The sequence below is a fragment of the Moschus berezovskii genome, chromosome 27 (assembly GCF_049115385.1).
Source record: "Moschus berezovskii isolate FMDL1 chromosome 27, NW_MosBer_1.0, whole genome shotgun sequence".
Taxonomy (NCBI): Eukaryota; Metazoa; Chordata; class Mammalia; order Artiodactyla; family Moschidae; genus Moschus; species Moschus berezovskii.
This window is the reverse complement of record NC_142486.1, coordinates 3,939,933-3,963,468: the sequence shown is the minus strand read 5'-3', so window position 1 is coordinate 3,963,468 and position 23,536 is coordinate 3,939,933. Positions and strand designations below refer to the sequence as shown.

The 23,536-nt window shown below is 59.9% G+C and overlaps 1 protein-coding gene across 5 annotated transcripts in view; it reads right to left on the bottom strand.

Moving 5' to 3' along the window:
* Nucleotides 1-326: 326 nt before the first annotated feature.
* The window catches only part of GRID2IP (Grid2 interacting protein), a 36,628-nt gene continuing 13,418 nt past the window's right edge, over nucleotides 327-23,536 (bottom strand). Inside the window, exons 4-23 of one of the 5 annotated variants that reach the window (XM_055410331.2) lie at nucleotides 20,182-20,430; nucleotides 19,886-19,971; nucleotides 18,966-19,035; nucleotides 18,373-18,467; nucleotides 17,938-18,121; nucleotides 15,148-15,302; nucleotides 13,626-13,769; nucleotides 13,264-13,361; nucleotides 12,974-13,091; nucleotides 11,878-12,236; nucleotides 11,047-11,466; nucleotides 8,831-8,918; nucleotides 8,003-8,080; nucleotides 7,042-7,238; nucleotides 6,589-6,744; nucleotides 6,377-6,463; nucleotides 5,413-5,542; nucleotides 5,200-5,318; nucleotides 4,345-4,509; nucleotides 327-4,149 (exon numbers count right to left, since the gene is read on the bottom strand). In XM_055410331.2, coding sequence (XP_055266306.2) covers nucleotides 4,078-4,149; nucleotides 4,345-4,509; nucleotides 5,200-5,318; nucleotides 5,413-5,542; nucleotides 6,377-6,463; nucleotides 6,589-6,744; nucleotides 7,042-7,238; nucleotides 8,003-8,080; nucleotides 8,831-8,918; nucleotides 11,047-11,466; nucleotides 11,878-12,236; nucleotides 12,974-13,091; nucleotides 13,264-13,361; nucleotides 13,626-13,769; nucleotides 15,148-15,302; nucleotides 17,938-18,121; nucleotides 18,373-18,467; nucleotides 18,966-19,035; nucleotides 19,886-19,971; nucleotides 20,182-20,430 — 3,070 coding nt within the window. In that variant the 3' untranslated portion in view covers nucleotides 327-4,077. Of the gene's footprint in view, nucleotides 4,150-4,344; nucleotides 4,510-5,199; nucleotides 5,319-5,412; nucleotides 5,543-5,822; nucleotides 5,987-6,376; nucleotides 6,464-6,588; nucleotides 6,745-7,041; nucleotides 7,239-8,002; nucleotides 8,081-8,830; nucleotides 8,919-11,046; nucleotides 12,237-12,973; nucleotides 13,092-13,263; nucleotides 13,362-13,625; nucleotides 13,770-15,147; nucleotides 15,303-17,937; nucleotides 18,122-18,372; nucleotides 18,468-18,965; nucleotides 19,036-19,885; nucleotides 19,972-20,181; nucleotides 20,431-23,536 lie in introns of those variants that run through there. The other 4 variants (XM_055410332.2, XM_055410329.2, XM_055410330.2 and 1 more) reach the window with 4 other exon arrangements.

Here is a 23,536-nt window from a genome sequence, read left to right as displayed (position 1 = left end):
CATGGATAGAGGAGCCTGGTGGGCTACAGTTCATGGGGTCGCAAAGAGTTGGATGTGACTGAGCATGCACGCATGTATTCATTCAAGCCACTCAGCCTGTGGTATTTTCCTGTGGCAGCCTGAGCAGAGAGGAACAAAATGGGCTGGGAAAAGAGAGAGGGCTGTCTTTCTGTTGAAGTTACCAGCATCAGTGGCCCTTGGAACACTCATAGACGTTTTGAAAAACCCCATTAAGCACAACAAAGAAATTATTTCCATTCAGAGGATGGGCTTGGGATTCAGACAGATTTGGCTTTCCATCCAGCAAGTCATATAACCTTCCCGAGTTTCAGATGTTTTATTTGTAAAAAGAAGATAACAAAACCCACCTCAGAGGGTCACTGGGAGCGTACAGTGGCATATGTAGACTCATGGAGCACACTACCTACTAACCATGAACGGATGTTATGAGAGAAGGTGGTGTGTGATTGGGCCACGCTCTTTTGTAGTATTATTGAGAGGGAAATCCGCTCCTGCCTTTCACACCTCGTCATCCGGTGAGGAAGCGGGGCAGGGAGTGGGGTATGGCACACCAGTTGGCTCACACACAGGGCTTCGTACTGACTCAGGTGAAGAATCACCGTGAAATATGACCCTGGGAAACCAGACTCAGAGAGGCCAACATCTGCACACAGCATTGCACCTGGCACTTGGGAGGCAGTCAGACCGTATTGGCAAATGCATTTGTGAATGAAGAGAATGCACTGAGAAGGTTAAAACCCTGAACATCTGTAACCATCTGTTGATTGGTTCACCCTTTTTGTGTTGCAAGTGACAGAAACCCATTCAAACCAGCCTAAGCCAAAAACCTAAAACACATTTTAAAAAATTTACCAACGGTGGGAGGGGGGCAATTTGTCAGCTTGGAAACTGGAAAGCCAGGATGTCTGCTTCAGGCACAGTTGGATTCAGGGGCAAGGAGATGGCCAGAGTGGTCTTCTTTCCTTCTGCTTTTTACTGGTTTACACCCAGGCAGGTGCCTTCCACGTGGTGGTCCTGGCAGCTCCTTCCAGGATCCCACCCTCTATACACCCAGTGATACATCCAGAAGAAAGGGGCTTCCTTTCCAAACACTTCTAACTTGAGTCTTGAATTGACTCTGAGCTGCCTGGCCAGAGTCCCAAGAATCAGTCTTATCCAGTCAGCAACATTCCAAGGCCTGGGGGCAGAGGAGGGATAATTTCCCAAAGGAGAAATAGGGAGCTTCCCCCAGCAGAAGGGACACTGGCTGCTTGGCAGGCACAGATCACTGATGCCCCCAGACTGAGAGCATCTGGAGAGGGGTCAGGTGACTCAAGGGTGACTAGGTGAGACAGAAGGAAAAGCATGGTGCTTGGAGGACACATGAGGAGGGAGAGCAGAGCTCTGCTGGGTCCAGGGAGGACAGGGACCTCTGAGGATTGCAAGGAGGCTGGGAGTTTCCCCAGGATGCCTGGCCGTGGATGTATACATGGTGACAATGGCTCTGACTCTACCTGACCCTGAGCCCACACCCTCTGCCTTGTGGTTTTACAGCATCTCTCATCAAGAGGGGCTTCCCTTGTGGCTCAGTTGGTAAAGAATCCTCCTGCAATGCGGGAGACCTGGGTTCGATCCCTGGGTTGGGGAGATCCCCTGGAGAAGGGAAAGGCTACCCACTCCAGTATTCTGGCCTGTAGAATTCCATGGATTATATAGTCCATGGGGTCGCAAAGAGTAGGACACAACTGAGCGACTTTCACCCACCCACCCCGTCTCATCAAGAGGGGAGTCTATTTCCCCTCCCCTAGAATCTGGGCTGGGCTCGTCACTTGCTTTGACAATAGAATGTGGCAGAAGGGATGGTGTGACAGTTCTGAGGTTAGGCTTCCAGGGCTTTTCTCTGCTTTTGCTTGTTCTCCTGGGCCCTTGCCTTTACTGTGTGAACTGTCCTGGCTATTTGGCTGGAGGATAAGGGACCACATGAAGCCATCTCAATGGTCCCAGCCAAGGCCCCGGACATGGAAAGAGCCCTGCGTGACTAGCAAAGCTGACCACTGACCCACAGACGACTGCAGACACATGAGTGAGTCCACTGAGCCCAGCTCAGATTAGAACTGCCCGGGTGACCCATGGACTCAAGAGTGGTAGTGGCTGCTGTTTTAAGTCACTGAGTTTTGGAACAGTTTGTTACACAGCATTGTGTGGGAAATCAGTAACAGCTACAAGGCATTATAGGCTTCCCTGGTGGCTCAGACAGTAAAGAACCCACCTGCAATGCAGGAGACCTAGGTTTGATCCCTGGGTCGGGAAGATGCCCTGGAGAAGGGAGTGGCTAACCCACTCCCATATTTTTGCCTGGAAAATTCCATGGACAGAGGAGCCTGGTGGGCTGCAGTTCATGGGCAAAGAGTCAGACATAACTGAGCCACTGAGCATGCACACACAAGGCATTATGGGGAGAAAACCCAGCTAGTGATTGGCTTGTCACGCTGGGTCCCCTGGCATGGGGCTGGATATACCTGGAGAGGTTTCTAGTTTGCAGGAAAAATGCCATACAGGGGGTGGAAGGTAATGCTTGTTCATAGCCGGTGCAGTCTCTAGTCTCTACAGACCTCACACAGGGATTTTAATGGACCTTGCGACGTTTCTCATAGACAAAGGCTTTGGGAACTTGCGAAACTTATCCAGCTTGAGCTGCTGGGGAGAAATGCCCTCCATGAGCCACATCTGGGTACATATCCCCCACCTGAATCACACAGTTTGGTTTAGACATTTCTATATGGTGGCGGTGAGTGGGAAACAAAGAGAGAACACACATGGTCTCAAAGACAGGGCTGGTGGGAGACTGGGAAGAACTGAATGGGTCCCCAACGCTTCCAGGGGCAACACCAGCTACTCAGTCAGGGTGGGAGAAAGAAGAGCCAAAGGATGGGCTCTAAAGCCCGTCCCAGGAAGAACGCCAGGAAGAAAGTCAGGGCAAGAGGTAGCTGGAAGCTGTCGACTCAGGGCTTGTCAACTGGAGAATGGAAAGGATGGAACCGAGAAAGGAAAGCGATGCCCCCAGCACCCGCCCTGCTCCCAGCATCCAGGTAACTCCCCCCTGCGTCCCGAGATACACATGTAAAACAGACTCTGGGACCCCAAATCTGTCCCAGATGGGGTTGCTGACTGAACGTGGCCTGTTCTAGGGAACATCACCACCACCCACCCAGGAGAGAAGCCTGGCAACTGGCCACCAAGTCCTGTTCGTCCATCACCTAAACACCTTTCTGTTCTCTCAGCCCCTACTTAACGTCCCCCTCCTGCTTTCAGACTCCCCACTTCCAACTGACCACTTCTAAACTGGATTTCAGTTTCTCGGTGGGATAAAAACTTCAGTTCTGCAGTCTGCCATAGAGGATCTTCTGAATCCTTGCCTGTATCTCTGCCCAACTGCTCTCCAGCATGCCTGCTTCGGTTCTGGGCTGCAGTGGACTCCAGCTTTCTTTCGGCTTCAAGGCGGAGCCTAGGTGCGCACTCCCCTCCCCCACTCCCGTCCCCAGGTCCCTGCACTTGGGGTTCCCTTTCCAGCCGGCCAGCCTTCTTTCAAGCAGCCCCAGGTGTGGCTTGTTCAAGGGCATCTGCCTCCGCCTCCAAAGTCAGAGGTCTGCGGGCTCTGTGCTCCGTGAGAAAGTCTCCTGGCGCATTCGGAGCAGGCTCAGATGTCCTTGCTCGGGGCCGGGCACGGTCAGCCCAAGTGGCTGCCCTAGTGCGCGGACACCGCCCTCGGTGTCCCCGCCTCCCCGGACCCTGATGTCCTGAGGGCCGAGAGCGGGGCGGGGGCGGGCGGGACGGTGGGGAGGGGAACAAGGAAGCGCGGGAAGTCGGCCCCGCGCCCTCAACTCTTGGCGCCCCGGCTCGGCCCTGAGAAGGGTCTCCACCTTCGCGGGCGGCTGGAGCTGGACGGCTGAGGTAGCTGGAGAAGCGCGGGTGGGCCCCACCCCGCACCCGGACCGCTCGGGGCCAGGCGGGGCGGCGTCCGCGCGACCCTCTCGGGCGCAGCCTCGGGCGTCCGTCTCCGCGCGCGGGCCGCCGCCGTCACCAGGCCAGGGGCGAAACCATCCCCGAGCTGCGCGGGCCGTCGGCTGCCTGCAGGTCGCCGAGCGCTCGCTGGGGACGGAGGAGCACGTGGGCAGGGGCTCGGTCAGCAGTCCCCCGACCCCGCCCACGGCCCGGGCGGCACCTATGGCCCCGCCCAGTGGGGGCGTGTCCTGCACCAGGGCCCCTCTCCCACCCACGGCTTCACACAGGATCCCCCTTCCTTTGACCTCCGGCCCTTTCCCAGGGTCTCCCACCAGGGCTCACCTCGAACTTGCTCATGAACTCCGCGAAGATGCCGAAGAAAGCCTCGGAGGTGGTGGCTTTGGAATCTTCCCCGAAGAAGGCCAGCGCCTTGCCCAGCTCCTCCATGGCCTCTCGCTGCAGCCCGTCCAGCGCCCGCAGCAATGGCTGGGCCGTCTCCAGGAAAGACTGACGGCCTCTGTTAAGGAAACAGCTCCGGGCCCCTGCGGCAGGTACTCCGGCAGTGACCCAAGCCAGCGGCCTTACTGCCCCGGGGCCCTTTGCTCTCCTGGGCACCATGCCCCCATCAGAGGATACTGGCTTGTCCTGACACCCGCCACACCCAGCCCAGCCTCAGGCCGTTCACTTGCTCCCTTCTCTGTGGGGCAGCTCTCTCTGCTCTCCTGGCTCTGCCCAGAGGCTGCTACCACCCTCTCCTCCCCAACCACCCACAGAGACTGGCCCATCACTCTCTAGGCTGTTCCCCCTCTCTGTCCTTTTGTAAAAAAACTCTATAGCATTTGTTACTACATTTCCTCTCCTGACTGCCTTTGACTAGTCAGACATGACAAACCTCTCCTAGTATCTTGTGACCTCAGTCTGGGCTCTGTTCCCCCCGCCCCCCAAGAATAGATGGGGCAAGGGAGTGGCTTTAGGCCAATCATAAGAGCTCCTTCTCAGTTACAAACAGCCTCAGTATAAGCGCTTAGATTCTAAATGACCTAAGATGGACCCTCTTCTAGAACCCCTGCACCCACGGCAGCCTCTGCCCAGACTCTCCACCCGGACATGAGGTCTGCAGTGGTCGCTGGAGGGGTGGCCAGCTCTCCCTGACCCCCACCCCGCCCCTGAGTCCACTGTGACCCTGGGACAGGATACCGCCATGACCACGGGAAACTTGTCCTCGCTGGAGGGGGACATGCTCTGGCACGCGGCCTGGATCTCACTGATGGTGCCATGGAGGTCAGCCAAGTCGCTGGTCAGGGCCCGTTGGTTCACTGTAGGCAAGGCGATAGATCCTCATGGGGGCTGCCCAGGAGGCCAGTCCAGGACAGTGGGGGCTCTGCCTCTCCACCCGCCCACTTGGCTTACCTTTGGCAGCCAGGGGCACGGTGGGCAGGTCCTGAGCAAAGCCCAGGAGTTCCGGGAAGTGCTGGCTCAGCGATTTGGCGAGGATGTGCAAGAAGGTGGACTTCCCGTCCACTGTCTTGGTGGAGTTCAGCTGCAAGTGACCCCAACACTTGTCCTCCTCCAGGACCACGTCTGACTCCTGATCACAGGGGCTCAGCCCTGCTTCGTGGCCTGTGGCATCAGTTCCCCACCCCCAACACTCACCAACTCTGAAGCTTATAAACTGATGGCTAGTAGTCCCTACTCTGAAGCTCTTATCTGCTGGGACGTCATGAGCTTGTCCCCTGGCCCAGATCTTTGAGACCCCCCTGCCAGGAACCAGTCCTTCCCATCCCCAGCTAGGGGAGACACCTAGGTTCTTTTTGGTCCTTGTGAGTTTGTTGTCAGCACATGGAGCCCAACATTTTCTAACCCCAGCGAAAGTGGGGAGCATCACTCACGGTTTTTTCCTTTTGTGGTTTTCTGGAAACATCTGTGGCCCAGCTGAGCCTCAGACACCCTAAACCGTTCATCTCTATAAACGGAGTTGTCCTTCCTTTTTTAAAAAAGCAATCAAAGGTGTTGTGGTGGAAAGTCCCAGACACACAGGGGGAAGGCTGGATATTTGAGTTGTCCTTTTTCTGGTTCTAGATCTTTCTGGGGTAGGATTGGCCTGACGGTGGTTCTGGTGTTGAGGGCACAGAATCCACCAGGTGGGACTCTCCCCTTCCTCCTGGAGCCTTCTCCCCTGTCCCCTCCTCCCCCGTCCCCTCCTCCCCCACCACTCCGTCTCTCCAAGGCCTGGAGAAGCCACCTTGCCTCCCCACCCTTTCAAGCCACAACCTTTGCTTCTGTTACATGCTGGCTTCAGGTGGCCAGCTCTTCCTGCCGGGAAGCCTCAGTGATAAAGCAAACAGATGGACGACTGCCTGACCAGCCCCCTCACCTCCGTCAGGAAGTTGATCTTGAAGCCCGTGGTCTTGTTGGTTTGAGGCTGTCCATCGTTGAGATAGTTGCCCATGGCCAACACAAACTGGGGAGAGAACAAGAGCGCAGGTCCTCCCCCACTCCCTGGCCCCTTTGGGGACGGGCCTCCAGGCTGGAAGCCCCAGGGGCCAGAGAGGCAGGTAGACCCATCTGAGAGGGGGTGGCCCTGACCTCCAGGATCTTGGCCAGCTTCCGGCTGTTCTTGAGCTCGAGGGAGGCCTGGCGCAAGCACTCCAGGCTGCCCCGTATCTCCTCTGTCTTCTCCTGGAGGGTGGCCTGGAAGTGGAGGCTGCGCAGGCGGGTCTTGTATTCAGGAACCGACAGCATCTACCAGAAAGGCACGGCCAGCATTCATCCATGCCACCAGGAGACCCTGCCCCGGGGCAGCCTGGCGGGGGGCGGGGGTCCCCTTAGGAAAATAAGCACGACCTCTAGGGAGGTCATCCCACATCCCCTGGACCCCGAGTGAGACCTGGCCGTTAAAGGTGTAAGACTCAGAGAGGTGTGAGCGTGGGGCCGGGCGGGGAGCGGGACGCACGCACAAAAAGAGAGAGGCGCGATAGAGGAGGCCGAGGCCGCAGGGCGGCCGCCCTTGGTCCCGGGCGGGTGGCCCGGCCGCAGCACCTGCAGGACGAACTGGTCGGGCTCGCTGAGGCGGCCGGGCGCCTCGCGGTAGGCCTGGTAGCGCTGCTCCTCGTCGGCGTCGGGCGCGAAGAGCAGCAGCTGCGCGAGGTGCGCGGGCTCCAAGCGCCGGGGCTCCATGCTCATGAGCACCTGCCTCAGCTCCGCCGGGCTCAGCTTCAGGTGCGCCAGCAGGATGGCTGTGGGCGGGGCCGCGGGTGAGCGGGGCGGGGCCGGGGCTGATGGGCGTGGGCGGGGCGGGACAGGAGCTGGCCCAGAGGACCAGAAGATCTGTCCTGCGACCCTTAAAGGGAAGGGTTCTCCAGAGGACAGACCTAGATTGAGTAGGGCCTGTGGAGCTGCAAGGAGATCCAACCAGTCCAAACTAAAGGAAATCAATCCTGAATATTCACTGGAAGGACTGATGCTGAAGCTGAAACTCCAATACTTTGGCCACCTGATGCGAAGAACTGACTCATTAGAAAAGACCCTGATGCTGAGCAGGATTCAAGGCGGGAGGAGAAGGGGACGACTGAGGATGAGATGGTTGGATGGCATCACCTACTCGATGGACATGAGTTTGAGCAAGCTCTGGGAGGTGGTGATGGACAGGGAGGCCTGGCTTGCTGCAGTCCACAGGGTCACAAAGAGTTGGACACGACTGAGCAACTGAACTGTACTGAACTGTGAATCTGGGGCCAGGGAACTAGAGAGGGTCTTAAAGGGGCGAGCAGAGGATGCAGCTGGAGGCAGGGCCAGAACTGGGAGCAGACCACAGGATGGGGGCGAAGCCAAGGCGGGCACTCGTACCTGGGAGGGAGCGTTCACAGAGCCCGGTGGCAGGTGCTGGGGGCCCCCATGGCCTGTTCTCTACTATACACTGTGGTGAATCCGAGACTCTGTGGCCCCAAGGGGTCGTGGCCTGCCCCCCACCCCCACCCCCTGGGCCTTCGCAGCCCCTCACAGGTGTTGTAGGCCTTCTTGTGGGACAGGATCTCCACCACCTCCTTCTTCCTGAAGGGCTCAGGCCCTGGCACAGGCTCTGGAAGGGAAATTGATGGTTATGGGGGGGAAGGCTAGGCTGAGGCTACTGGGAGAGGGCCCGGGAGGGGTGTGGCCACACCCCACAGTCCTGAGGTCCCCGACCATGGACTTGACTGAATCAGCTCCAGGTGTCCACACTCTCCTCACTCATGGACTCTACAGTCCAGCCTTGCACACCGATGTGTGTGGTGTGTGTATGTCCCTCCCCCGTCCTCTTTCCCCTGGGCCCTTGGGCCTGAGCTGGCCCCATAAGGAGAATCTGCCACCTGGTGACTGTAGATACTGCCTGGAAGGATAACAGTCTCTCTCTTCCATCCCAGGACCACTCTCCACACACACAGTATCCCAACGACAGGGAGACATGCAGAGGCGGGTTAGGGGAGAGAGAGAGGCTGGACAAGGTATCTGTCTACCTGACTTTGAACAAATTACCTGGCCTCTCCGTGCTTCCTCATCAGGAATTTGGGGTGATCACAGCCCCCACCTTACATGATTGTCACAGGATTAATGTAGAAACAAGGGTGTGTGGCATTTGGTAAGCATGCGATACATGCCAGTTATTACCAGCTCCAGTATTGAAGTGGGGAAACTGAGGCTCTGAGACGGTAAATAATTCAGGGACCCAGGAAGTAAAGGGCAGTGTGTTCAGACCTCGGGGACTCTCAGCCCTGGGACCCCCATGGAAAGCAGTGGGTGGGCTGCCGCAGAACCCAGCGTCAGGGCTCCCCTTGCCCCGGGGGCCACTCACTGGCAGCTTTCTGGGTGCCAAAGTGGAGCTCCAGGTCGAGGTATTTAACCATGTCGCTCAGCTTATCGTAGTCGGAGTCCTCCCCGAGCTGTGAGGGAGAGGGAGGTTCAGAGTGAGCGACAGCCCTGGCAGCTGGACTGCGGTCCCCCACCACCCCTCACCCTCTGAGGGCGGCCCTGGGCGCTCCTGGAGGGACAGCCTCCACCAAGCCCTGGCATGAACCCGGGGACGGGACGGGAGGAGACTGCAGGGGACGCCACTGATACATCATCTGAGTTATCATCGGGCGGTGAGCCGGCCCCTCTCGCGGTCAACAACACTCAGACCTGAACACTCTCTGTGCAGAAGCCAGCAAGTTGCATTGGAGCAGGGGGTACAGGGGTTGTAATGGGGCTGGAGCCACCCAAGGAGGCTTAAGAAGGTGGTCAAGGGGTCTGAGTCTGCTCTGAAGTGTCCTTTGCTGGCAGTGAGTTCACCAGAGCTGCCCTGGGTCCCCAAAGCTGCAGGGAAGTGCCAGAGGCTAGGAGCTGGCTGGGTGGCTGTGATGATGATCCGGATGAGAGGTGACAATCTAGAAGGCCCATGGCTTCAGGGGCTTGACCAGATGCCTGACCCGTGTCCCTGTGTCCACTGCAGTAAACCAGTGGAAGCATCACTCTGCAGAGCAAGGCTGCAAGGCCCATCTGAGGCTGGTAGGAGTCTCCGGGGGACCCAGGAGGTCCCTGCTCGTGACTTTGTCCTGCTGACCACTCTTATTAGTAACATGAGAAGGTTCCCTGGAGATGTGGGCTGATGCCAACTTGGCTGGGAAGGCAGGAGATGGAATTGGGACCCAGGAGGTGGCAATGGGAAAGAAGCATGCTCCAAAGGAGAGTGGCTGCAGTAAGGACACGTTACTAGGCGTCCTAGGAAGAGGAGGGGGCTGCACGGAGGATGACGGTGGGAAGGAGTACTGAGACGGGGCGGCCCCCGGAACTGGAGGGCTCCTTGGCCAAATGAGGAGCGTGATGTCCAGGTCAGAGGAGACGGGGGCCGGGTTTTCTCCTCTGAACTGTTGAAGCCCCTCTGGGAGTTCCCTTTGGGGCCTGCCCTTTTACAGTGGGGCTAGGAACCACGTTCTAGGGCAGTGACCCAAAAAACAGGGATGGGGTGAACCTTGCTCATCCGATGGGCTGGTTGGCCTGTGGATAAGGAAATATACCTGCTCTGCCTGATTTCAAAGGGTGGGACAGAGAGCAGGGCATGGGAATCCTGGTGAGACAAAAACTCCAGAGCAAGGCAAGGATGGTTGGTGAAAACTGTCCAGTGAGGAAAGGGATGTCTCATCAGGTAGTGAGCTCCCCATTGGTGAAGGTGATCAAGTAAATATTGGCAGTGCTGTTTGGGAGGAAACTCGAGTATCAGAGTGAAGGGGTGGGGGCTTCCCTGGTGGCTCAGGAGTAAAGAATCCACCTGCCAATGCAGGAGACATGGTTTGATTCCTGATTGGGGAAGACCGCACGTGCTGTACAGCAACGAAGCCCATTCGCCACAACTACTGAGCCTGTGCTCTGGAACCTGGAAGCCACAACTGCTGAGCCCATCTACTGCAACAACCAAAGCCAGGACACCCTGGAGCTTGTGCTCCGCCCCAAGAGAAGCCCCTGAGATGAGAAGCCCATGGACTGCACCTGGAGAGTAGCCCCCGTTCTCTGAAACTAGAGAAAAGCCTGCGCAGCAGTGAAGACCCAGCACAGCCAAAAAGAAATAAACTGCAAAAAGCGAAAGGGGAGAGGCTGCTGCGCGGGGCTTTGGACCTGCTGCCCCTTTCAGAATCCTCTGGTCTCTGCTCCCGTGAACACACTGCGCACGGCAGGTTGTCAAGACAGCTCAAACGTCTTTGACTCTCTAACCCACTGCCCTTCTCTCAGCTCCGAGAGTCTAGGGGACCATTCAAATCTGCAGTGATAGGTTTCAAGGGTGAGAGTGGTGCCTCTTCTGGGTGTCCCCAGCATGTCACTGGCTCAGGAACACTGACTGGCTTCAGCGCCTGTGTTGACCACTGAGGTTGAGCGCGTCCCTGGGCTGAGCTCTCATTTGTCATCTGCCTCAGATGGCGAGGGCCCGGGGATGGTCAGCTGATGTTGGAAGCGCCCCAGAGGTGGACCTTGTCTTCACCGCCGCTGCCCGAACTGCCTCCCCTGGTGCAGCGCGCTCCGGGTCCCCAGGTCACCTACCTGTCCCCAGATGGTGCCTTCTGAGTTCTCCACCTGCTCCCACCGCAGGCGCTTGACGCTCATGTGGCTGGTCTCGCTGCGGCGGTGGCCCAGGCCCCGGGGCAGCATCGGGGGTGCGCAGGGGACGGGCGGGGGCAGGGGCGGCGGGGGCGGCGGGGGGACCGGGTGGCCGAGCTGGGCGAGGGGCTTGGGCAGCGCCGGGGCGGCGCCCCGGGGCCCGTCCGGGGTGCGGGAGCTGCTGGGCTTGGGGTCGTGGAAGGGCAGGGGCGGCGGGGGCGGCGGGCTGAGGGGGGGCGGGGGGATGTGGTCGGAGAGGGAGGAGTAGGTCAGGGAGCTGCCTTCCTCGCTGCTGCTGACGCACTCGCTGGCGCTGCTCCTCTCGTTGGTGATGAAGCTGCCCTGGTCGTCGTGGAAGCTCATCTGGGGAGACAGCCAGGCGAGGGGAGGGCCAGGCGGGGCCCCAGGGGAGACTGGGGCAGCGGCCAAGGGGCCGGAGAACCGGGGAACCGGAAGGCTGGGGGCAGCGGAGGCACAGCCCAGGGGCTGGATGGGGTCATCCGGGGGGTCAGCCTGAGGATGTGGGTGGGACAGCCTGAGCTGGCTAGGGAACCTGAGACCCGGTACATGGGGTGGCCTTGGGTAGGGGGGTGTCAAAGCTTGAGCTAAGGGTGGGATAGCTCCAGCTGGGGAGCAGGGTGTCCTGGGAGACAGGGAGGGGGAGCCTGGGGCACAGCCCTCAGGGTAGCAGGCCTCTGGCAGGACCCCCGGGACCACAGTCCCCTTACAGGCCCCCCACCCGCCTCCCCCCCACACATGTGCCTGTGTGCTCACCTCCTCATAGTCATTCTCGGGGCTCAGGAAATCCTCCACGATGGTGACCCGGGGGCCCAGCTGCTCACTCAGCGCATCCAGGAAGCGGTCGGTGTCCCGGCTTCGCACAGGGCGGGAGAAGGCAAAGAGCTTCCGTCGGCTGGAGGGGCGGCGGCTGGGGTCCGGGCTGGGGGGGCTCTCGGCGCGGATGGGCCCGGGGCCCGGCTGAGGGGAAGGTGCTCGGCTGCTGTCCAGGCTGGCGTAGGGGTGGGACTCGGAGCTGCTGGGGGAGGCCAGGCCCTCTGAGCACAGCGGGTAGTAGCAGGGGGAGGGCAGGAGCTGCTCGCTGGGCCACGAGATGCTGGACCGGGTCCTGGGCCCTGCAGTGGGGGGCGGGCCGTGAGGACCCCTCCTGGGTCAGTGCCTGGGTTCCAGCGCAGGCTAGGGGGAGGGTGCTAGGGCAGGTGGGCTCTGTGCCCCTGGGCACCTTTCTTTCCCTCTCTGGACACAGCACAGGAAGACTCTGGTAATTCTGCCTCTCCAGGTCTTCCCTGAGGGTGATCGGATGCCAGAGTGGACGGAAGGCGTGCTGCTGGGCCCAGGACAGGCAGAACCCTGCTCATCCTGGAGAGGATCCCAGGGTCCCACCCAGAACCCACTGAACACAAGGCGAGGGCAAGGGGTTCTCCAGACCAAAGTCACGGGGTACCTCCCATACCCAACAAGTCTTTGGCTCACAGAAGTATCACCCAGGGGTCCTGCCTTCGGAACTGCAGAGAAACCGTTGTGCGAGCAGCCATCTTTGCAGCTGAGCCATTCACAGAGCAACGCACGCTATCTAGTCTATGCAACAGCCACACGCTCACTGAGGACCCCACCCCTTGGGAGCAGCCCTCCGCTTTTCCAGATCCACAGTAGGGGTGAGGATCAGAGAGGGGACACGGGAGTGGGGCCAGGACAAGGCACATCTTGATGGCCCCTAGCCACGGAGGCTGCCTGGGTTCCCCAGCATTCAGTCCCACGGCCACGGGGGAAAAAGGTGCTCCACGGGGTTACGCCTGGGGGTAGGGGCAACACCCAGTCAGCTGGCCAGGAACCAGGGCTGGAGAGCCCCTACCTGCTGGGCCTGCCATGCTGGATAGCGGCGGGGAGGAACGGGCTCGGGAGCTGGTCCCCATCTTCCCCTTGAAGCTGCTGCTCAGGCGGGACTCGAGCTCTGCATAGACGGCTGACATCTTCCGGGAGAGGCGAGGTGCAGGTGAGTCCAGTCAGCTCTCGCCTCCCCCCACACATGGCCTCAGAGGCAGGCCTGGGTGGTCTGGGAGGCCAGGGTCTGCCCCACCTCCATGGGCCACCCATTCCCAGCTCCCCTTTGACACCAGGAGCAGGGCGGAGAGAAGGTCTCACCATCTTGGGGTTGGGCGTCTCGGGGAGGGATGTGCCGTCGCCCGCCTGGCGCTCGCCTGGGATGGGAGGAAGAGGCATCTCCGGACAGTCGCTGGGACCTGCCGGGGTGGGGGTGGGGTAATCAGGAGGGCCGAGTCCACCACGGGGCGGGGATTCTAGTGACTGCCTCTGAGCTCTAAGGGTTAGACCCCAGCCCAGGCCCTTGAGAAAGAACCATCAGGCCCTATAGACCTGGGGGGAGGAGGCACCCACTCAGCCCATTCGGGGATGTCTTATCTCTCCAAGCCCATTTTTCAGGTGGGAAAACCGAGCCCTGGCCTCACCCTCCCACCCCCTTGCGGCCTGTTGGTCCCGGGCCTCACCACAGCCAAGGCTGGCCTCCAGGCCCTGGGAGCGGAGGCTGCGGCGGCAAATGGACGAGGCCCTCAGGGAGCTCCGTGTCTGGGGCTCGGGTGCCGGCTCAGGCTCCAGCTCCAGCTCCGGCTCCGGCTCGGGCTCAGGCTCTGCTGTGGGATCAACGGGGAGACCGGCTCCTTGTCCTCTCAGCCGGACAAGGAGCCTCTGAACACAGGGAGGGTGAGGGCACCACCTTCCGAGCCCGGCCTGCTTTCATGGGAAGCCCTTCGACGGGAAGCGGGGTGCCCGGCACAGGAGGTGCCCCAGGTAGTGCCAGCCTGAAGATGGAGGCCATGCGGAGGGGGTCACAGCCCCCTACCCAGCAGGTCCTTTCTCACGATGAGAGCCTAGGACCCTGTGACTCCAAGGTCTCCACACCTGACGCCAATGCCCACAGGGGTGACATGGAAGATTCCAGGTCAGGGCAGAAGTGTGGGAGGGACGTCTGCTGCCTAGTCTGCATCACCCACCCCCACTCGTGGGTCCCCAGGACGAGGGTTAATGGGTGCCCAAGGGGAGCTCGTAGGGGATGTGCAGGCGGTCCAGAGCAGGTGCCCAAAGTTTGGCCCTCTTTGGATGCCCGCGGCCTAGGTGCTGAGGTGTGTGGGCAGGTGGACACACAGCAGTGGAATGGCATGGGGGGCCAGAGGCTGCACAGGGACCCACAGGCTCTCGTGTGAGTCTGCGGGCTTCAGAGCCCACCAGGCAGGGTGAGCTGGCCGTGTGCTCAAAATCCAGGTCTGTAAACAGTGTCCACATGGACTCCTTCATCTGTGCCACCCTCCCTGGCGGGCAAAGCACAGCCACTGTGGTCACCCTCACGTGCGGGTGAGAAACCGAGATCCCCGGCCTTAGATGAGGTGTTTGAAATCTAAGGTGGGACTCCCCTGGTGGTCGAGTGGCTAAGACTCTGTGCTCCCAAAGCAGGGGCCCCGGGTTCAATCCCTGGTCAGGGAACGAGATTCCACGTGCTGCAACTAAGAGTCCACGTGCTGCAACCAAAGATCCCACGTGCGGCAGGGAAGACCCGGCACAGCCAAATAAATAAATATTAAAAAAAAAAAAAAGAGTCTAAGGTTACCCTGCTTTAGGGATCTAGCTGGGAAAGTGCATCTGTGGAACCAAGCAAGGGACCAGCCTGGGAGTGTTGGGCATGTATCTACAGTCGAGTCTGACTCTCTGCAACCCTATGGACTATAGCCCATCAGGCTCCTCTGTCCATGGGATTCTCCAGGCAAGGATGCTGGAGTGGGTTGCCATTTCCTACTCCAGGGCATCTTCCCGACTCAGAAATCGAACCTGTGTCTCTTTGTGTTTCCTGCATTGGCAGGTAGATTCTTCACCACTGGGCCACCTGGAAGATGCCAGCTACAGGGCACAGGGGTGCCTCTGCGAGTGGGAGGGGCCAGGCCGGCCGTAAATCCTCCCAGGGGGGAACAAGCATCTGGCTCTTCGCCGGGTGGGCGGGCCAGGGGCGGGGCCGCTCACCGGTCATGGCCGTGTAGCCCAGGAAGCAGGCGATCTTCTCCTGGCAGAGTTCCTGCTCCTCGTAGGTTAGCAGCTGGTAGATGAACTGCCAGAGGACCTGCTTGGCCGGAGTGTCGAGCACCGGGTAGACGTCGACGATGAGGGTGTCGATGTTCCTGGTGGGAGAGCGGGGTGCAGAGCGAGGAGTTCGTGACTCAGGGGCTCACCAGAGCGGCCAGGGTGGGGGGCACTTCCGGTCCTCACGCCCGTCCCCTCCGTCCCCAGAGACGTGGGCTGGAAGGCTGGCTCTGCAGACAGCCTGAGGGACTCAAATCCCAGCTCTGCCACCTGCCAGCCAAGTGATCTCCAATTACTCGTTTATTGGTGTCTCAGTTTCCTCCTCTGTAAAATGGGACACAAAAATAGTAGCCACCGGGAGTGCCCTGGCGGCTCAGGGGTTAGGACTCTAGACTTTTGACTGTTGTGGCCCAGGTTTAATCCCTAGTCCGGGAACTAAGATCCTGTAAGCTGGGTTGCTTGGCTGGGGGGTGGGGGTTGTGGGGCTCGGGGGTCGGGGTGGGGGTTGCGCGGGTGGGGTGGGGAGTGGGGGGAAAGCATCCACCGCACAGAGCTGTTGTAAAGATTGAAATGGATACAATGAGGACTTCCCTGGCAGTCCAGTGATTAAGACTCTACACTGCCAGTGCAGGGGGCACAGGTTCCTCTGGTCAGGGAACTAAACTCCCCCATGCTGCAGAGCCAAAACTTAAAAAAAAAAAAAGTATAGAACATATTTGGAAAACTGACTCAAGGGACTGGCAAATGATGGCCCAAGGCTCCGAATTTGGCCCTCCACCTGTTTTTGTAAAGCAAGATTTACGGGAACATGGCCACCCGACTTGGTGCATTTTGTCTATGACCATTTTCAAGTGACAACAGCAGAGCTGAAGGGTTTCAGCTTTCAGTGGAGACGGCATGGCCTGCAAACCCTAAAATATTTGCTATCGGGCCCTTTCCAGAAACAGTTTGCTGATCCCTGCATTGCATGGAAAAAAATAAAACTGATCCTCACGTAACACCACACAAAAAGATGAACTGTGGGTAGATAAAAGACCAAACTGTGCAAGGCATGATTATAGAACTAACAGAAGATAATGCAGGAGATTTCTTTTGACCAAGGAGCGGGGAAGGACTTCTTGAATAAAAATTCAAAAGCCAAAGCCATAAGGCCCCATATGCGTTGACTGTGATGATACAAAATCAAGAAAACCTGGAGCTGATAATGCTAGATCTAACGGAAGTAACGAGAATAACAAATAGAAGAAGATACTTACAAAGTATCTTCTAAATCAACAAGGAATCGGTATCTGAAACATACAGGGAATTCTGGCCAATTTTAAGTTTTGCCTTTTGGAACTTCCTGTAATTTTTTCCACATATATTTGTTCCATGGTTGGTGAAACCTGGAGATGCAGAACCCACAGATATTGAGGGTCAACTGTGGATGTTATAACTTGGATGAATGCTATTGTTGTTTAGTCGCTAAGTCATGTCTGACTCTTTCGACCCCATGTATCGTAGCCAGGCTCCTCTGTCCATAGGATTTCCTAGGTGAGAATACTGGAGTGGGTTGCCATTTCCTTCTCCAGGGGATCTTCCCAATCCAGGGATCAGAAGTCTGTTAGGTCTCCTGCATTGTAGGCAGATTCTTTACCACTGAGCCACCAGGGAAGCCCACGTGAATGTTGAAAACATGCTAAATGAAAGAAGCCAAACATAAACGTCCACATACTGGGACTTCCCTGGTGGTCCAGTGGTTGAGAATCCGCCTGCTAATGGAGGGGACATGGATTCGATCCCTGGTCCAGGATGAATCCCACATGCTTCGGAGCCCACGAGTCACAGCGACTGAGCCCATGCTCCGCAACCAGAGAAGCCACGGCAACAAGAAGCCCGTGCACCGCAGCTAGAGTAGCCCCCTCTCTCTGCAATCAGAGGAAGACCATGCGCAGCAAACCAGGACCCAGCATGGTCACAAATAAATGAATCAGAATTTTTAAAAGTGGGAAAGTAATTATAAAGAAGTCCACATGTCATATGGTTCCAGCATTTGAAATCTCCACAACAGGGAAACCTACAGAGAAGGAAAGTAGATTGCTGGTGGTTTAGGGTGAAGGGGGCATGGGGGAGGGGGAGGGGGTGGGAACAACTGTGAAAGGGTTGGGACTTCCTTGTGAGGTGATGAAAACATCCTAAAACTGAAATGTGGTGATGCTTACAACACATTTGTGAACATACTAAGAAGCAGTGCGTTGTACACTCAAATACGTGATTGTATGGTGTGTGAATTATATTTCAACAAACATACATTTTTGTTTAAGCCGAAAGAGGGGATGAAGAAGTCATTGGCTTTGCAAGGACCAAGACAATGACCCTCTGGGCTGAGGCGTGTGATGGACGCTCCTGCTGCTGCTGAGCTGCGAAAAGAAAGATGCTACTCCGACCTGAGTAGGGTTGGGCTGGTCGTGAGTGCCCATGGGTGGGTGTTTCGAGGGTCCTGCCAACCACACTGCAGTGGCTCACTGTATGCTTCAATTTACAGAGAGGGCTGGGACCTGGCCAGGTCACGTGTCTAGGAGGTGTCAGAGCTGGGGTTTATTTAGGGCAGCCCAATGCCCCCCCCACTAGGGGGCCCCTTTGAGACGCTCTCAGGAGAAGCTCAGGCAGGTGAGTGGTGGTGAGTCCCAGCAGGATTTGGGGTCCACCCACAGCAGATCCCCCCGCCCACCCCCGCCACCCTGGGGTGACCACCTGTGCTGGAAGAAGCTCTCAAGGGCCCGGCAGACCCCGTAGCGCTCGGGGGGCGTGAGCAGGTGCTCCAGCTGCTGGCTGAAGGTCCTCCCCTGCACTCGGATACTGGACGGGAGGATCTCTGCCACCCACTGCAGGGAGGTGAGCGCCGACGACGGGTTCGGGGAATCCATCGAGTCAGAATCTTCCGGGGGGGTCACAGGAAGGAGAAGCACAAGTGAGCCGGTGTCCCCAGACCAGGCAAGGTTTGCCCTTCAGCTGGGACCAGGGGACCTCCCGAGCTGGGCTGAGTGCTGAGGATGGGGCTGGAGCGGGAGCCCTGAGGAGGGAAGCTGCAGGGGAGAGCAGAGGCCTCGGTAGACTGGGAATCCCACCCCTAGTGACCCAAGTAGGGGCTCCAGCGGCCAAGGTGGCCCAGGGCCATGGGCGTCTCACCGCTGGCGAACGGGACAAGTCCCTCCTCCACCACCAGCGTGGGCATGGCGCCGCTGCCCTGGAGCATGGACACCACCTTGTCGTGGGAGCAGTTCCTGCCAAGCAGAGGTGGGCTCAGAGGGCCAGCCCAGCGTGACCCGAGCACACAGCCAGCCGCCAGACCCCCTCCCCCCCCGCCCCCGTCCTGCTGGTGGAGGCTGCACGGTGAGGCCACAGGTCGGCCGGAAGCCAGGGCCCTGCCTTGCCCATGCATTAACCTCCTCTGCAGGAGAAGCTCCAAGCCCAGGGCCAGCTGGACACTTGTGGGTACAGGAGGCATCATGCCCCCATCCTCCCTGGGTAGGTTCCCCCCACCCAAAGGAATGACACACACGATCTATTTAACTCTTCTCCCCAAGCATGGAGCCTGGGCGTCTCCCGGTTAGAAGGACGATTTGACATCCTGGAGGGTAGGAGGGTAGATTCAAGACTTCCCATAGAAGGGGGCACAACAGGGGACCAACTGGTCAGAAGCCTGTGGCCAGGATGTCCCAAGAGTCAGGAGTCCTGGGGGCTGTTTGCCACTAAGCTTCGTGTCCCCAACAGCCTCTGACCTCATGTCCAGTCCATTGAGGAAAAGGATCCGGTCGCCTGACTTGAGGGAGGCATTGTCAGCTGGGCTCCCTGGAAGCAAGGTGAGAGGGAGGGTCAGCTGAGCAGGGACCGCCCCCTGCCCCGGGTAGCCCCATGTCCTGTTTTACAGGCGAGAGGGCGGGTGGGTGGCAGAGATCAGAGGAGCCTTTCTCACAGATCCATGCACCAGAGATGTGAGATGCAGAAGGGCAGAAGGAACTCAGCATCAGCAGGTGTGCCCATGGGGATGGGTCACTGGAAGCGTCGCGCTCAGGGAGGGACTGAGGGGGTAGGACAGACCCAGTGACCCAGCCCTGAGGGTGGTGACAGGGTGGGAGAGCTTAGAGCAGCGCCCCGAGCCGTTTTCCCCCGAAGAGAGCATCCACAATGGAATGCACTTCCTCCCCAAGAAATCAGTCTTCCCTCCCTCTGCGGACCCCTCACTGGAGGGGTGGCAAGGAGGAATTCCTCCAGATGTCACCATTCCACGAGCAAGAAGGGGCAGGCCAGGGGTGGAAGAGCGGAGTCCCTGGAGTCTGGATACTGGGAAGAGGCCATGGAGCCCTGCGGCCTGCCCAGCAAGGGCCCAGTTCTCAGGGGTCAGTGGGCACAGGGAGGGTTGCCTGTGGCCTGACCTGGGCAGGCGCCAGCTTTGTGCTGGCTGCCACAGGGTCTCAGGCAGGGCCCAAGAAAGGTCTGAATGGAGAACTTGGCTCTAAGGTGACCCTGCACTTGGAGGCGGTTAGCCCAGACTGGGGAAGATGGGTGATCTGGCTCGGCTGCTCTGGGACACTTAGAGGACACAGGCTCCTCAAGGTTGGAACCTGAAGGGGGAGCGGTTGCTGACCATCGCCCTCACAGGCTCCTTTGCCCCATTCTGAACAACCCACCCACCCCTTACCAGGCAGGACAGACTCGATCCAGACAGGTCCATGGCCACGCAGCGTGAAGCCGAAGCTCTTGTTGCCCTTGTAGACTCGGACAGTCCTGGGGAGAAAAAAGGGGTGGGGTGGGGGTCGCTCAGCGTGCCTTTCTCTGGGGAGAGGAGCCCGCGGGGAGCAGGGGATGGCAGGGTCCCGGGTCCCACTCCCCTTAACCTCTCCTGGACCCCAACCCCCAAGTGCCCCGGCGCCCTCGGCCCGGGTCTCCATTCCTGAGCCCACCGACCGAAAGGCGTCCGCAGCCCGTCCCGGGTACCTGCGCGCGCCGCCGGGGCCCGCGCGGCCGCCCAGCAGAGAGGCGGCCTTGCGCGGGGGCGGCTCGTCGGGGCGGCGCGGGGCGGCGCTGGCGCGCGTGGACACCAGGAGGCGCTCGGGCCGCTCCTCGCTGCGGCTCCGGCGCAGCCGCTGCGCGCCCTGCGTCCGCCGCGCGCGGCACAGCTTGCCCAGCAGACCCTGAGACACCACCTCGTCGAAGCGCGCCCGGTGCTTCTTGGGGATGAAGATCCTGCGGGCGAGAACCACAGAATCGGCAAACTTCATGGGCGCCGCGCTGGGCGCGCTCCTCCGCCCAGGAGTGGCCCGGGGCATCAGTGTCCCCCCTCGGGGCCTGGATTTGTGCCCTAGTGGGCCCGGGTCACGCGAGGGCCCGGCGCCCAGCTCGCTCCACTTCGGGAAAGCCTCCTTCCTCAGGTCCCCATTACTCTGGCCTCAGTGCCCTCCAAGCCCTTCCGTGGACCTGTTCCTCCTCTCGCCTTTGTCTACCCATCTCTGGCTTCCCCGGACTCCCTCGTCTCATGCCCTCACACCAGCCAGGCCAAGCCGCAGCCAGGGGTACCCCCCACACCTTCTCCCTGTCTGACTCCAGGAGAAAACTCTGCTGGAGAAAACCGAAGCCACCATCGGCGCTTGGGTCAGACTTCGCCTAGATCCTCACCAGACTCCCAGTCCCACCGCGGGTCTCCTGCCAGTCCCCTCAGCGTGGGTGGGGACCACGGCATCCAGTCCTGCTCCTACCCTTTGACCCAGCCTGTGGCCCCCGCCCCAGCACACTCTGCTCTCCGAGCTGACCTGGAAGTGACGAGAGGCCTCGGGGAGGCTCACACAGTCCCCTGTTGGAGTCCACACCCTGGGACGTTTCCGTGGTGCCCCTGGGTCTCCTCTACAAGGTTGGAAGCTCTCAGAGGACTGGGTCTGTAGCTCGGATGTGAGCCACGGTGACCAGCCAGGGCTGAGCATAGAGTTAGGACTCAGTGATGCAGTAAACAGGGGGGGTCCAGCAGTGGCCCCCCGACACCTCTGAGTAATGGCAGCGGTCAACATCCTGGGGACTCCCTGGCCCCTGGCAGAGGATTCTCAGGCTCAGAGGGGGTCCGTCTCGTTCCAGGGTTACGTGGCTGCCCATGGCTATGGTGGAACCCGGGCTCTGGGCCTCCGTGTTGTCACCAGGCTCCATTGAGGGCCCTTGAAAGTCTGGTTGCCAGTGAGGCCTCCCTGGCTGCGTCCCAAGGCTCCTTTCTCTGTTCTCTGGACCAGGAGCCAGCACCAAGGGCATAGGGGGAGGGGCAGGGAGCAGTGGCCTTGCAGCCAGCAGACATACAATCCCTCTGAGGTCGCCCGGTGGCCCTCACTCAGTTCCCTTGATCTCTGTGGGTAGGTTTAATTAGGCCAGGTGGCTGCCTGGTGGGAGGGAAGGGGTGTGTGTCCTCCGGGAGGAGGGTGCACCCCCCGCCCTGCCCCATGAGCTCTGGTCCAGATCGGGACATTCCAGGCAAGCGGGAGGCAAGAATGATGGCCTGCTTGGCTCTGCCAGTGATTCCCGAAAATCCAGCGCTTCAGCTTCGTTCCCTGGATGGTCCTTCAAGGTCTGCAGAGCCAGACGTCTGCTGGCCTGCATGGTCCCCGCCCACCTCCTGCCCAAGCAAAGCAGAGATGACAGGTGCAAAAGTGTCTGCTTTACCCTTTGGGCTCCAGCCTCAGGCTCTAGGATGTATCAGCCCAACAGCCGCAGCCCCTAGGTCAACCCTCTAGCAGCAGTTAGAAAGGGCCTCCCCCACCCCCACAGTGGGAACCAGGGTGAGTCACCAACTGCCCAGGTGGGAGAAGGCTGGGTGCCCTCTGCCCTCCTTGGTATCCGTGGGGCTGAGATGGGAGCCTAGCCTGCCTGGTGTGCCAGACGCCCTTCCTGGCTGGTGTGGGCCCTCCGTGCGCCTCAGTCTGGCCCATGCACTCCTGTCCTGGGCCTGCTCCGAACTGACGGCCCAGGCAGACCCAGGTGCAGTGAGGCCTCATGGACCGCTGTGGCTGATGGACGGACGGCCCTTTGAACCGACGGCCTGACTACAGCTGTCCCCAGACTCCCAGGCCCCTGCTGTGCCAGCAGGCTTCTCTGTGGCCACGGGGCTCTCTGGGAGGCCATCCAGTGGCCTTGCACTCAGAGTTGCTCTGTTCTCTTAGGGGCCGGGTCCAAACTCAACTCCAGACCCCCACCGGGGGCTCCCACAAGGCTCCCTCTCCATCACTGTCTCTGCCTCACTGTCTGCCTAGCTCCCCGGATCTGTCCAGTCACACGAAGGAAAGAGGACTGTTCAACTCCATCCTCGGTCCCCACCCCGCATCCCGACCCCTAGGGCGGCGGGCCAGTGCCCACCGCGGGGAACCCCCTCTTTAGTACCCTTCGAGTTTATGTCCACCTTCCCAAGCCCCTGCCCCCAGCCAGGCTGGCTCGCTGGGTACGCACCCAGAGCAGGGAAGCCCCTCGGTGCCCGAGCCCCACCCCTTTTCAAGTCAGCCGGAGGCGGGTCCGTCGCACCAGGGCGCGCGGTTCCCGGGGCTCGGTACGCGCGGTTCGGGGAAACTACCGAAAGTGCCGGGAGAAGCCCTGGTCCTTCCCCATCTGGAGCCGGCGACGGCGGCGCGCAGGTGCCGACGGCCCGGGGTCCGGAGCCCGGAGCAGAGCGAGGGCGCGGCGACTCCACGCGCCTCTGCCCGGCGAGCGCGCTCAGCCCCTCCCGAGCAGGCTGGGCCCGCGCCCCGCCCCGCCCCGCCCCCCTCGGGCGGCCCCGCCCCGCCCCGCCCCTCCGGGAACTCTCCCGTCCGCTCCTCGCGAGCTGGGGCCGTTCGGGCCGCCCCTCGGCCTCCTCTGGCCCCGGTCCACGAGCCCTTCCCCAGGCGCCTCGCCTCTGATCCCTCGGGCTGCGGCGCCCCGGAGAGTCCCCAGCACCGGCACCGAGACCGATCCCGACATTTCAGAGGAAGCTCCGATCGCCTTATGTAGAGTCTGGGAAGGCTTTCTGGAGGCGGTGGCCTTTATGCTGGGGCTCAAGGACTCAGCCGGTGTCAGCCAGAGAGACCTTCCCCACTCACCCAGGGGAAGCTCCAAAGAAGAAGAGGCTAGAGAGAGAGGCCTTGAATGCCCTTGTCAAAGCTCAGCCTGCACTCATGAGAACAGAGAGGAGCCCTGGGAGGGTCTAAGGGTTGAAGAGGAGGCGGAGGGACCCTGAAGGTTTTGGTACACCAGGGGTGGGGTGACGCTGGGAGGGGCACAGTGAAGGATGTTAGGATGGGACAAGTGGCCAGTTTCTAAAACACAGGAGACCTGGGGGCAAGTGAGG